General features: G+C 42.9%; 1 protein-coding gene across 1 annotated transcript in view; it reads right to left on the reverse strand.

Annotated features, from left to right (window-relative positions):
- The window catches only part of CFAP54 (cilia and flagella associated protein 54), a 289,571-nt gene that overhangs the window by 3,498 nt on the left and 270,708 nt on the right, over positions 1–15,365 (reverse strand). Inside the window, exon 68 of the mRNA XM_027855802.1 lies at positions 11,596–11,670. Within this exon, the coding sequence (XP_027711603.1) occupies positions 11,596–11,670 (75 nt within the window). The remainder of the gene's footprint in view (positions 1–11,595; positions 11,671–15,365) is intronic.

Consider the following 15,365-nt stretch of genomic DNA (forward strand, 5'->3'; position numbering starts at 1 on the left):
TGTGTGTGTGTGTGTGTGTGTGTGTGTGTGTGTGTGTGTGTGTGTGAGTGATTTGGAAGAGGTCCTATGGCCTAGTGGCTAAGGAGTCAAGAAGACCCAAGTTCAAATCCTGTTTCTTATATGTAGATGTCAGGTGACCAAGGACAAGTCTCCAAACCTCTCAGTGCCCTGATAAAACTCTCCAAGATTCTAAGTCACATATAAGTGGCCAATCTGCATCATTAGAGTTTCTACCCCAGAAGTGTCCCATATCAATGAAATCACCAGGCTATGTCTATATCTATCCATCTATCTATGTGCACAATACACATGTCTGTGTATTTACACACATATGTATGTAAATATGTACACATGCATATGTGTGTGTGGTGTGTTTTTACACACTTAAGAATAAATATACAATGACATTAGTCATGATCAGCAGAACTTTGCTAATTCACAACATAGCCAACTATAGACTTATAAAATATCATCTGGACCATAGGGGGTTTTAGTTCATCAAAACAGGATGTTCCACTGAAACAAATTCTTCTAGGGAAGAAAATTTCACTAAAGCCACATTTAAGGGAATTTGGAGGGAAAAATTAACTAATGCAAATCTCTCATCTATTGCAATAGAGACAGTTTTCATATATTTCATGCTAACTGGCTCATCAATTCATAGCTGGAAGGGAACTTTAGAGGTCAACTAATTCAACCTCTTCATTTTACAGACAGGGAAACTGAGACCCATGATGTGGCCCTTGCCTACAGTCACATAACTAGTTAATGGCAGGACCAGCTTTCGAACCCAGGGGCCCTGATTATAAATTCAATTCACTTTCTACTCTACCATGATGGCCACCAAAACCAGCATGAGTTTGCACTTGAGAGACAGAACTGATGAACTTAAAAGAAAAAGAGGCCAATTCACAGAAATATTTTACTAAGTAGTTCTCATCCCAGGTGGTTTAAAATAAGTAATTCCAGGTGCACTCTGCTGAAAAAGATCCTTTATTTAGAAATCTATACCCCTAGACTAGCATCCCAGGTGTGACTATAATAAGGATGATTTTTTTTCACATGCACCAGAATTTGTGCATCCAAATGAGTGTTGCTGTGTTCAAAAGAGTCACTTGGGGAGGCTTCTTTGCTCTCTCCTTCCCGACACTATTTCAAATGTGGCTCTGAACCTTTCCCTAACTCGTCTTTGGAATCTGTTCTAAGAGTTAGTTTTCATTATTGTTTAGTCATTTTTTTTAGTCATGCCTGGTTCTCCATTACCCCATTTGGAGTTTTCTTGGCAAAGATACTGGAGTGGTTTGCCATTTCCTTCTTCCAGCTCATTTTACAGATGAGGAAAATGAGGCAAACAGTTAAGTGACTTTTCCAGGGTCACACAGACTAGTAAGTGTCTGAGGCTACATTTGAACTCAGGAAGAGCAGTCTTCCTGACTGCAGGCCCTATGTTCTATTCACTCCATCACCTAGCTGCTCCTGCTGTGGGGGATACAAAGATGAAAAAGACACAGTTCCTGTCCTCAAGGAGATTATAGTCTAGTACTGGAGAGGTGAAAAGTACACAGGTCATTGTAACGCAGCAAGATGTGGAAAATGCCAAAAGAACTACAATCAGGAGAGTTCTAGAGAGGAGACAAAGAGAACTTCCTGCTGGGATATTAAAGAGAAAGAATTCCGGATGTCCCGAGCAAGGGCAGAATTGCTGAAATAAATGTGGAACCTTTCAAGGTAACTACATAGAAAAGACAACATTCAACAAATATTCTGGTAAAACTTCAAGCCATGGGGAGATGGCAGGCTCTCCCACTTGGCATTGGCCTCATTTGCTCATCCATAACGCCGCTGGTGTAGAAATGAACCTTTCGATCATCTCCAGTACCTTTTGCGGAGAAAGCAGCCGCTCTGACACTCTAGCATAGCATTTTCTCCTGTACGTAAGACTGATTAAGAATACCTGCTGTAAGCAGGGCAAATGCACTTTAAAATGCCTATGACATTGGAGAACACACTTACCATTATATACACTAAGAGGAAAGAGGCTGAAAGGAGGACAACAGATTCATGAGAGGTCAGAGCCAATTGCTTAAGGCTTAGAATTTTTGAAGGGAATGGTTCCTTGAGACAGAGCTAGAGATTAAATTTGATATAAATTAATGAATTTTAAATGCCAGGAAACCCGAAGGGTTCATGAATTCTCCTTTAATTATTATCATGGTGGGTCTCTATGTGACTCAGTGGATAGAGTGGCCAGCCTGGAGTCAGGAAGACTAATCTTTTTTTTTTTTTGGCCTCAGACACTTTTATTAATTTATCAATTTATTTTGATTTATCAATAATCACTTCCATATGCTTTTGAGTTTAAAATTTTTCTCTCCCTTCCTCCCTACCACCCTCCCCAAGACGGTGCACAATCTGATATAGGCTATACATTTACATTCATATTAAACATATTTTCACATTAGTGATGTTGTAAGTAGAAATTAAAACCAATAGGAGGAACCATCAGAAAGAGGAAACAAAATTCAACAGAAGAGAAAAAAAATAACAATTTGGCTTCCATAGTTCTTTCTTTGGGTGTGGATAGCATTTTCCATCACAAGGCCTCTGGAGATGTCTTAGATCCTTGTATTGCCAGGAAGGGTTGAGTTTATCAATATTGGTCATCGCACAACGTGGCTGTTATTGTGTACAACGTTCTCTTGGTTCTGCTCATTTCACTCAGCATCAGACCATACAAGTCTTTCCAGGTCAGGAAGACTAATCTTACTGAGTTCAAAGATGGCCTCAAACACTTACTAGCTGTGTGACTCTGGGCAAGTCACTTCACTCTGCCTGCCTCAGTTTCCTCACCTGTCAAATGAACTGAAGAAGGAACTGGCAAACCGCAATGCCAAGAAAACTCCAAATGGGGTCATGAAGAATTGGATACAACTGAAAAATGACTTAAATGAGAACATGGTGGGCCTCTGCTCACCCATTCTCTCACATTCTCTCTAGATCCTGGGTTTACTGGCTTTTCCCCCAAGTCTTCTCTTCCCTTGTTAGGCCATGGAGATCCAGAGCTAGGCCAGCTCCATTATTCATGTTGTCAACAAAGCTTCATCATCCTAGTGCCTAATGCTACTATGGGGATCTGCTTCAGACCCAGGGCTTTCAATCACCCCAACAATTACACTGGCCTGTGTCTGGAGCCATCCTGTCCTGTACTGATCCCCAAGCTTCTGTAGAGCCAGCCCCCCATCATCATCTCCCACGCTGCCAGAGTTCCACACCTGAGTCGTTTCATACGCACCCTGCCTTGATAACCCTTCAGGGTATCAAGAGAGCACATGTCTCCCCTAAACTTCCCTAAGAATCTGTACCTACACAGATTCACACACACTTGCCAGTGACTCATACAGCTAGACATGCCACAAACTCATCCTTCACTGAGATACACAAAAAGACATGTCATACTTGACTACCACCTACTCATGAAACCAAACTTGTAATATTCTCTGATTGGCTCAGCACGGCTGCTCTCAACTACCTGAAAACCGGCCTCCTTCTTCCAAGCACACCGGCATCAGGGAAAGATCCTCAAGTCTCTCTTGTAGTGGAACCTCTCATATGGCGCAGACCCCTTTAGCGGCCTGGTAAAGCCTACAGATCCCCTTCTCAGAACAATGTTTCGTTGACTACATACATTCACAACTGAAGGAAATACTAAATTTCAGTTAGAAGGGAGTGAAAATCAGGGTGTAGTGTTTTTTCTTATTCAAGTTTATGAACCCCTTAAAATATATCCATGGATCCCTCAGGGTTCCTTGCTTTCAATTATTATTATTTGAAAGAGCTTGTTAAATTATCATTTTTATATTCTGAGGCAAAATACTTCTTGTGGGAAAACATCTCCCTTTTATTTAAATAGAAAAAATTATTCATTTTGAGTCTCATGCATAAATCACGAAAAGGAAACCTTTGGAGTTGCCCAGACTGATGTCATGAAAGGGAGTTGGTTGCCGTAACCCGTATTTCTGTCTTGCTCAGGCAGTGGTGAAGAGGCAACGCTGCATAGAGGAGAGATGGAAGCAGAAAGGGCTGGTTTCAAGGCCGTATCTGACACATCCTGGTGGCATAACCCTCTCAGTGCTCCAGGCAATTTTCAACATCTAAAAGTCACAGAGAAGGAGCCCATCCCCCCGCCAAGGAAATCACAGGCCCGGTCCCTTTTCCCACCCAGTCAATAATCCTTGAGCAGTCAATAATCCATTCTAACATCCCTTCCTGCTCTAAAACCATTAGCTTATGATCCTACAAACACAACACTAGATCCTAAAGGAAGGAAGAAATTAAGTAAAAGGAATCAAGCTATTGGTTCCTGTTTATAATTTCACAAGGAGGGAGAAAAAAACTTAGAAAGAGGATATCATCACAAATATGATTGACCCTGACCTGATTCCAGGGGTTGTTGGACTGAGTGGGGTGCCTGAACGGAGGTGGAATTTATCGAGGAAGGCTTCTTGGGGCACCTGGATTTTAAGCCAAGTCCAGGAAGGGCCAATGATGATAAGAAAGATGGAAGAGGACTCAGGTGGGAGAGAACCCAAAGTGAAAGCTCAGGGGCCCTGGTGGGTGTGTGACCCTACAAATGACATCTTGGAAGTGAAACTGAAGCCTATAGTTAGTAACTACTATGTGAGTCTCTCATTGTGCCCACTCTCTTCAAAGGATCAGCATGCACGCTCTCATTTTTCAAATGCAAGAACCCACTGTCAATCCCTAATCCCAGTGTCAGTGGATGATACCTGCAGGGCTTAAGGGAGGGCTCTGGCCACTATGGAAGAGGCCCCATCAGGCTTAGCACTCCCTTCACTTGAAGGTCAGGGCTCTGATCTTCAGCAGCAAAGCCTTTCGGGAGGTGAATTTGCTGCCCTCCCTCCTGGGGGTTTTGCTGATCCATCCTTTCAAGGCCCCAGGCTCTTGAAAGAAGACACACGCTTTGGAGTTTGAACAATACTTGGCATTTCTCGATACTTCTGCTTGAGGGTGCTCATGGGGGCTGAACGCTAATTACTTAACTTCTGACTGTCCGAAACAGGTGGCCCTGTTGTGAGTAAAGGGCCTGGAAAGAACATGAACTGGACAGGGAGCGTCATCAACAGCTGTGGGCCATGCTCCAAACAGCTGCAGGAACCTACCCAAGGACAGGCTGAACAAGGGAAGCGGGGGCCAGGAAGTGTGGGACTTTCGGGGGTCTTTTCATTTGCATCCTCCCACACAAATAGCAATTGTCAGTGTCAGCTGCAAACCCTCTTTGTAGTGTGGACAACGAAAGTATATTAAACCAGCCACCTGAGGCATTTCTGGATGCCAGCAACATTCTATTGTCCAACAAGAGCAACCCCTGAAGAGATATTGGCTGCTGACAGTTTGGTTGGCTGCATTAGCAGATTTAGCACTTTAAGGAGTATTTTCAAATCCCCAAAAACTTGGGAATCACAAAAACAAATAATTTTTATCAAATATTTTGATGTAACAATATATAGCAGGGGTGTGCAGGAGTCAGGGGGAGCTGATTTTTTAAGTGTGATCATTTATACCTGAGAAATTGGCAAATGCTACGAATTGGGGCATGATTTATCGTGCTGTTGATTGTCTAGACTTAAGTGATGGAGAAAATGTTGATAATAATAATAATAATAATAATGATAAAAATTTTAAGTTCGAATAATGTAGATTGAACTTAAAAGTGTGTCCCGTGTAATACCCACCCCCTTTGAAACATTTGCCAGCACACTCCTGCAAGTATGTGAATACTTATGATGAGGAGGTGGCAGAAGTAGTTTTTTAGGCTTCAACTGACAAGCAGAGGAGTCTGAATTTTATGCTAGAGCCCACTGATGCTTCAGTGACCCGGTGCCAATGATGCTTCAGGGCCATGCCAGTTGTGTGGAAGATGGATTGGAGAGAGGGTACAGAGGACACTGATTGAAGTAGGGCAGGGGCTGGATTAGGGTGGTGGTCATGTGACTGGAAAGAAGAGGAAAGATGTCAGAATGTTTTGTGGAAATAGAATTCATAAGGCTATGAGACTGGTTGGAATGGAGGTTGGATTTCTCTCGCTATTTATAGCACAATCCCAAACATTAAATGTCCTCTCAGCTCTATGCCTTAAACAGAGAGATTTTCAAATGGAAATACTGGGTCTTCAGTACTAGGTAACTATGTGGTACAGTGAATTGAGTGCTGGGTTCAGAGTCAGGAACCCCTGAGTTCAAATCCTACCTCAAAAACTTACCACCCTCTGTGACCATTTTCAGTTATGTCCAACTCTCTGTGACTTCATTTGAGATTTTCTTGGCAAAGATACTGTAGTGGTTTGCCATTTTCTTCTCCAGTACATTTACAGATGAGGAAACTGGGGCAAACAGAGTGAAGTGATCTGCCCAGGGTCACACAGCTAGGAAGTGTCTGAGGCTAGATTTGAACTCAGGAAGAAGAGTCTTCCTGACTTCAGGCCCAGTGCTCTATCCACTGCTCTTGAAGTCAAGTCCAAAAGGAGAGTCTGTAAATCCAGAAGACGGCCAAAACCAGAACCTTGGGAGGGATACCTACAGTTAAGGGACAGGAGAATGAGGTGACAAAAAAGACAGGAGAAAACCATGAACAAGAATGCAGGGTCTTGGGAGCCAAAGAAAGAGAGAGAGAATGAAGAAGGCTGTAGTAGATCACTGGGTCAAATTTTATATAGAGAGCAAGGTGTATCAAGTTCGGGGGAAAAAAGTGGTCTTTGGATTTAGTAGAAATTAGTGACCTTAGTGAGAGAATTAGTGGTTTGGATAGATGTTAGACTGGGAGGGGGTTAATAATAACAACAATAACCAGACTTTACATAGCACTTCCTGTGTGTTATCTCTTTCAGTCCTCACAACAATTGTCCCCATTTTACAGAGCAAGAAACTAAGGTACCCGGAAGGTGGAATCGTAGATAGAGCACAGGGCTTGGAATCAGGAAGACTTATCATCCGGAGCTCAAATCCAGCCTCAGATTGTTGCTGTTCATCCTTCATTCTCCAAGAGGACCAATGACTCAGGAGAGTGATGAACCAAAGTCAGACACAAAAGAAAAACGACTGACAACAGCAAGTCCCTCATGTGCCTTCAATTATCTACTTTTCAAATCATTCTAAAGTCTCTATTTCTATTCCCATCCTTCCCCCAGAAACCCAGGCCCTCCTTTCCAACTGCCTGCTGGATATCTCCGCCTGAAGGTGCCCTAGCACATGCAGCCCAACCCATCCAAACCCTGACTCATCGTCTCCTCCCTCGCCCGCTGTGCCCCACTCCTTGACCTCTCCACGCCTATCGATGCAATCATCCTGTCACCCACGCAGTGCCATCCTGGTCATTGTGGACTCTCCCCTCTCCTTCATGTCCATTACACTGCCCATCCTGCCAATTCTTCTGCCCTCGGTGTCACAGCGGCCTCGCCCAGCCCCCTCTCTTCTCTTCACCGGGACTGACCAATGGAATAGCTTGCCTTGCTGCTTCTATCTTATCATCTTTCCAATTCACTCTGCATTGCAATGCCAACATGATCTCTGCATTCGCCACTCTGACCACCTCACCCTACTCAAAAATCTGTAGTTGGCTGCCTACTGCCTAACATCCTGAGCTGGCCATTCTCCAGCCTGCCTCACCCCCTAATACTCCTATTCATACACTCCGTATTCCAATCAAACTGGACTAGCCTCTGTCCCTTCTTTTCCTACCCTCTTCCAGCTCTCTGCCTTTGCGCATGCCTTCTGCATTGCCACAATGGACAGCCACCTCCTCCCTATCTCTTAACAACTCTTCCTCCTTTTAAGGCTCTATGGGTACCTTCTTTTCTATAAAGCCTTCCCTGAGACTCCAGTATGGTGTAGTAGGGGAAAGTGCTGGTTCTGGAATCTGTCCAAAGAGGACCTCTACTACCTGTGTGACCTTGGGCATGTCACTTAGTCCCACCAGACTGAAGTTTTCTTCTCTGGAAAATTAGGGAGCTGGACCAGGTCTCTAAAATGCCTTTCCACTCTAGATCTATGATTCTGCCATCCTCCTGTACAAGTAGATCTCTTCTTACTTAAATGTCTTAAGAAGCTTTGCCTGGACCTGTCCTTGGTACCCCTTTCACCATCCCCCCCGGATTGTCAGCCCCTTGAGGGCAAGGTCTCTTTCTATCTAGTTTTATATCCTTATTATCCAGCCCAACACAGAGCCTTGTATACAGCAGACACTTAATTTATGGTGAATTAAATAGAGCCTACTTCATGGTATAGAAATGTAAATATAGTTGCATTTATTAACTGGCATAGTGTCTGGAAAGGCCATAATCTGGCAGGCACACAAATAACTTGTTTGATGTTGAAAGAGAAAAAAAAAAGTATGAATATGCTGAATGATCCTTTCCTTGTCTAACCCACTCCCCACGCAGTGTGGAGTTCTTGTGAAAATGGAAATAAACTTGAACTCATCCATCTGTATAGAGGGTGAAGAAATGCATGGGCTTCATAGGGCATGACGCTTTGCCACTGGCAATAGGGAGATGACATCATTTTAACAATTCTCCCTTGATCTCACATCCTGCCTGCTCTATTCACTGGCTGCCCTCCCCACTCCCATTTCACCGTAGGCAGAATACCCCCCACCACCACCACCTCTCTGCTTGAGAATACAGTTTGCATAAAGGTTCTTCAAGTCATGATGAGTGAGAACTTTCTTCACCCTGATCCCGCTGCTCGGCAAAGCTCAGAAGATTCGAACATTTTGAAAATGCTATCAATATCTTAGTCTTTTCTTAGCATCTTGAAAACTGCCTTAATAGTCTGGCCTTTTCTTAAGGCCCTCCCCCCACCCCACCCCCGCCTTAGTCAGATTTGACAGAAATGAACAGTGAGAGACCGAGATCAAAGTCAGCGGATTGTTTTAAAAGCAGTCTGGAACCAATGTCATCCAGCATTGTCTTCAAAAGAATGGAGGAATATTAAGTGGATGCTTCATGAACTTCTACACAAAGAATATTCTTCACATGAGGACAGGGGGATTATATCTCACAGAATAAAGGCAGAATGAGAGGCTCTTATACAGCCTATTCAAGGGACCATTAACAGATACAAAAAAGAAAACAAGGCAGCCTCCTGCTTTCCCATTTACATTCACCCAAAGATATTACATACAAAGGAAATAATTGTTCAAGCATCCATTACCATCACCTCCACCAGATAATATTTATGGAGGACCCCCAGGCTGTCGGCGAGGGGATAAGCAATATACATTGCAGGTACAATAAACTCAGTACCCTCATCTCTAGGAGTAGACATTGGAAAAGGGGTGAAAGAAATGTAGAACACTAGAGACAGGCACACACACAGCTAGAGTGCAGAGACACACAGACACTGATGCTTTCATACACGTCAAAGTTTGGACAAGTCTTTGAGTCTCACTAATCCTAGTTCAGGCAGTAGTCAGTGTCCTGCCTTCTTGGCAAGAGCTGCCTTCACCAGCCCAGACAGCGAAAGGAGCCTCGCTGGTGGGATTCCAAAGGTGGCTGCTTTCTTAATGAGTGGAAGAGGGGACCTGCCTTGAACTGAGAAAGCAGGATGATGCACGGAAGCAGGAAGAAGCTCAGGGACAGGAAGACGGTTTCCCAGGAAGGTCCAGTAGGTGAAAGGGTTGTCATGGTGTGGGCCTGTGAGTGGGAAGCTGTGAAGAACAAAGAATTTTGTCTTTTGTCTGGAAAGATGCAGTGTGTGATATAATAGACTAAATTTGGAATCAAGGACCTAGGTTCAGATGGAACTTATTACCTATAGAACCTTAGGCAAGATACTTTCTCTGCGGATCTCAGTTTCTCCAAATATAAAGTGAAGGGGTGGGAGCAGATGACCTTTGAGGTTCCTTTCAGGTCTCAATCCATGATCCTAGGATCTTTCTACAGCTAGACACAGCCTGTGAGAACCAAGGGTAACCTCGATTCCTTAATGAAGAAAGTGAGGTCAAAGTTGAAAATAAAATGCCAAGAACTCACAATTTTTTACTAAGAAATAGCCTAATTAATCCTCAAAAATAAGACCATTAAAGGGAGCTAGCAACTGGGTGAACAGTGAAGCACAGGCTTCTTCAGGTTGAAAAAAAAATGAGAACAATAGAGAAAAGCCCAAAACAGTAGCTAACCATTGCAACAAAGAAAAAAGTGCCTGTCATGGGCACGACAATACAAAAATTGAAGTATTAAAGATTGGAAAAAGGTAATTTTATTTTTTTACTAACGAAACACAATTTTTCATGCAAGGCTATACCAAAACTGTTGTCAGAAAAAGTGAACCTGTAAGATCTGGGCATCTTCATCAGACTGTAAATCACTACCCCTCCCCCCCAAAAAAAAACAAGTGTTTGGGAAGGTTTTTTTTTTTTTACTTTCAGTGGGCCTGGAAGTCTTGCACCCATTGAGGGAATGATAAGCCCTGATAACTATATTGATATAATGAGAAACAGAACAGCTTTAGAATGAGTGATTCCCAAAATGGAGACAGCCCACTACAAAAGGACCTTGCAATATGCTAGATTCCACAAAAGGTCAAGGAATGTATCCAAGAGATGAATGTAGACCTAAATATGACTTAGTAACTTTCTTGATTTAATGGCTCATCAAATGCACACTTAATTAGCCAGTAGGATAAAAGTGTGATGTCATGATGATGATGATGATAATAACTAGTGTTTATATAATGCCTACTATGACACTATGAAATACTACCTGTGGAACCTTGGACAATTTGCCACCTCCCTGGGCTTTGGTTCCCTCATCTGTAAAATGAAGAGGCTGGACCAGATGACCACTAGGCCCTTCCAGCTCTACATCTAGGATCCCATGTGTGACCTTAGACAATCACTCAACTTCTCCAGGCCCCAGGAAAATGAGAGAGTTAGACTTGCCCTCCAAGATCCCTTCCAGCCCTAGATGTCCGAACCTACAATCATGTATTTCCTAATGATATACTTCATGTCACTTCTTACATGCCTATCCTCATTGGACTTACACCCCAGCTTTGGGATTCTAAACAATCCAATTCTGCCATCACAGCTAAATTATCTCACTTCTTTTTGCAGCTCCTATTTTCATTCTCTATTTTTTACTTCTTCCCCTCCCCCCAATTTTTGTCTACTTGTCAAGCATCTTGAATCCTGAAATTCTGTTTGAGATTAGTTTCTAAGTGAACAGGGAACTGATAAACTCATATGCAAAAGCTGCGATGGACTGCATTGTGATAAAAACTGTATTTCAGAAGTATAAACAGTGCATCTTCAGATAACAATTCATTTTCATGTGTCTTAGGTCTGCCCAAAGTTAGATTTAGGATGGGTTTTGTTATTAATGGGTATAGCATCATGAGTCTTTATATTTCTGGAATCAAATTGCTAAGCCATATTAATTAAGAATATCAGTCTAGTTTCTTGATATTCTTTACTATATATGTTTGATGCATTTTGGTTTCCACAGTATTGAGGATGTTTACCTAGAGATAGAGCTGGTATTTTTAGCAGAGGTTTGGTCTTAACACCTAGGTGCCTTACCTCAATTTTGGGGGGCAAGTATTCACTTCTCGAAAGCAGACTTTCTATCTCACTGCAACACTCAAAAAATATAGCCTAGAAAGGAAACAAAAATAAATCCTGTAAAATGAATCTGATAGCTTTTTTTTAAAAGAATTTCTATATTTTCCACATTCAATTTGACAAACATTAAAGGAAAGTGAAGCCTGGTGGAAAGAGTTGGGAGTCAGAGATTTAGATTAGTCTGGATTTGAAGTCCAAAGACATGGGTTCAAATTCCCACTTTCCTGCTTACTACCTTGGTGACCTTAGGCAAGTCACTTAATACCTGGGGCCCCAGTTTCTCCAAAAGTAAAGCAAAGGGGGTTGGATTAGATGACCTCACAAGTTACCTCTAGGGCTAAATCTATGACTACTATGCACAAGGGGTGAGGACATTCATTATGAGATATAAAGATACGTTGATTCTTCTTTCAAGGAACTTAGGATCTAATGGTGGGCAGGGTTCACTTATACAAATAATTATGATACAAGCAAGAGTGAGATAAATGCAAAAGAGAGGCCCAGGCACAGTGTATTACATCTAACACACCATTACCAGCCCCAACCCCATTCCCCAAACCACCCTTAGTCATGGGCAGGATGGCCAGTTATCTCTACGGTATAATTTAAGGGCTATCATCTCTATCACCACCACCACCATTTTTCCTTCATCCAGATGCTACTGGGTAGAAAACTTGACCCTTAGGGCTCTATTACTTCCCCTGTCCCTGCCCTGCTCCCTTTAAAATGCAAACACTCTGGAGAGGCATGAGCTCTTAAATTAATCGAAGTCAATGTGTTCTTGGCCCATCTGGTCCAATGAGAAGAGCTGGGTACCTGAGTTTGCTTGGGTTCAGTGAGGCAGAAAGAAGAAGGGAATGAACAAAGGGGAATGAAAGGTGACAAAGACTGTGTTTTCCACAATTATTCCTAGTTCTTCACTTACACATGCCACACATTTGTTCTTTTTAATTAATAAAATTCAAGTGCAAACACATTAATATTCAGTGTATTTTGACAGAAAAGCATATGATGTCGAGTGACTGATGAATCATGTTGGATAGCTCAGACAAAGGAAGGTGTCTGTACCAGCTGAGGCTCATCAATGTTGGCAAGGCAAGCTAGACAAGGAGAGAGTGCCCAGCAACCTTGGAGCTGACAAGACACCTGCCACGTCTTCCAGATGGGTATTCTCCCTCATTAGAATATGAGCTCCTCGGGAGCAGGGACTGTTTGTTTGATTTTTTCTTTTGTGTCCCCGGAGCTCAGTACAGTGCTTGGTGTACAATAAGCAATTAATTAGTAAATGCTTCATTCATTCATTCTTCGGCAGAGGAACATCCACGGATCTAATGCTCCATGACCACTGGGTCTTTCAGGTTAAAGGCCTCCTATCCATCTATCTAGCCAGACTTGCAGGAGATCTTAATTGTTCTGTGTGTCATGGGCCCCTTTGGCAGAGTCTAGAGAAGTCGATGCGGACCCTTTCTCATAACAACGTTTTTAAATGCATAAAATAAAATACATGATATTTTTAACTTCCCAATGACATGCACAAGACTGCCACTAAATTGACTGCTGGTATGCCGATAGTAGCCAGGTACATCAGTTCCTTTTCAGGAGTTCATGGAGACCAGGCTTGAGTAGAGGTTCAGCTAATCTTGGACTCCCAGGGTTCTTTCCATGGCACCACATTGCCTTTCTAGCTTCCCTTGGTCAGTACTCCACTTGACCTTACAAGATCCTCCCTCAAACAACTAATACAAATATCCATGGAGTCATTCTCTTTTCACCTTAGCAGATGGGCTCCAGAGGTTTCCCCTAAACTGCCAAGCCCTGACTTAGAACCCTGCCACCTCTTCGATCCAAGAGGCACCAGGTGGCAGAGTTTAAGGACTGTTGCTATAACCATTGCACATGGACTGAGCAGTCCATGTGGTCACTGATAGATATCCCCAGTGTGATTCTCCTGGTGTCTCACACCTGGATTTTTCTTTCATCCTCTACAGATTAAATCCCCCCAGCAAAAAATTCTGGCTGGATTTTGGGAGTATCTTCTGTGTGCTGTCCTCCCCTTTGCTTTTGTGAGTGAGCTTCCTGGACCGTCAGTGGCTTGGGACTTGAGACACCCAACTCTAGCCCTCAAGGCAACAGTACTGGCTAGGCTGGGGTGAGATAGACTAGTCCCATCTCTTCATTTGCAGTGTATGAATTTGAAGTCCAGACCGATTTGGTGACTTAAGATTCACATGCTTATTTAAGGTTAGAACCAAGACCAGGACCAAGGTTCTCCTCCCCTCCAACCCAGTGCTCTTTTTCTCACATTCAAGGACCCTTAATGCTAGTAAACACTGTGTAGTAGAAACCTACGAGGAGGTCTGGTTTCCCTTGTTGCATAAGCAACAACGTTATTGTTTATACTGCCTTTAATGGATTTTCAAATTCCTCAGTCTTCTTTTATGTGTTAAAAAAAAAACTCCAACAAAATAAAATACCATACCATCCCCCAACACATACACACACACACACACACACACACACACACACACACACACACACCCCTCTTTCAAGTTCAATATCACTCATTATGGACTAGAGGTCACCCTGAGCTCTCCAAGGGTACATAGGCCAGCAGAGTTAAAACTTGAGCAGACCTTATAGAGGAAAGGCCTTCAGGACAGGCCTAGTGATGGGCTATGTATTCCCTGTCCAAGAATCAGCCTAGCTAGGTCCCAAGAGGCTCATCACCAGAGAGCTGTCCAGTCAGTGATGAATGGTTTTGAGCCAGAGTATTTCATGAAACCCCTTCCCCCCAAGGGGACTGTGAGCTATAAAGGCTGAGAGAGTACCCACATTCATGACACCCCCTAAGTGCTACAGTAAAAAGTACCTTCCTCTTAACTTTAGCCAACTCAACAAAAACCAATAAGCCAGTCTATTTTTCTTTCTAATTGCACTCTTAGGATTGGCTGAGGGAGAACCAGTTGGCTAAACCAATCAGCAAACACATTTTCCATAACAACTTCAGTGAGTAGTGAGTCACTACTTCATCAACAACTATCAGGCAAAAACACAACATCTACCTCATTGATCATTTCATATAAGAGGGAAAGTGAAGGATGTTACATGATGAATGTCTTCCACTCTGGAAATAAACGTTTTCCTGGCTCAGCATTCATCATGCAGCACTTTGGTTCTGACTACCTTCTATTCCACTGACATTATCTCTTAAATAAACCATGTGGAAACCCGGGAAATTGGCTTGTTTCTTGTTTCCAGCTGTGGTAGAACTACATTCAACCTTGCTAGCAGAAAAATAGAATAGGGATAGCACAGGACGAGAGAAAAATTCCCCCCTGGAGACACGTTACTCCCAGTTTATATGAGGTTGCCTTAGTAAGAAATGGCCCCTGACCCAACCTGGGCTGAAGATGTCTTGCTATTTTTCTTTTAAATGAACTGTTTTCTTTTGTTTGACAAAGAACCATGTTGCTCTGCTACTTGAAAAGTGTGACAAGGCCAGGTTCCTGTAGACCCACAGAGCAAGACTACCCTCTCCCATTGAGATGTAGCTCCTGGTGTCTACTCCAGGAAGACTCACATTTAGAGAGCACAGTATTAGAGAACAGAAACTCTGAAGTCTGAAGACCAGTCTCAGCTCTCTCCCTTACTAGCTGTGTGATATTGAACAAGTGGCTTAACTACTCTGGGCCTGTTTTCACAGTAGTAAACTGGGGATATTTGCCTTG

Source organism: Vombatus ursinus, unplaced genomic scaffold (assembly GCF_900497805.2).
Source record: "Vombatus ursinus unplaced genomic scaffold, bare-nosed wombat genome assembly UNPS02011334.1, whole genome shotgun sequence".
Classification (NCBI taxonomy): Eukaryota; Metazoa; Chordata; class Mammalia; order Diprotodontia; family Vombatidae; genus Vombatus; species Vombatus ursinus.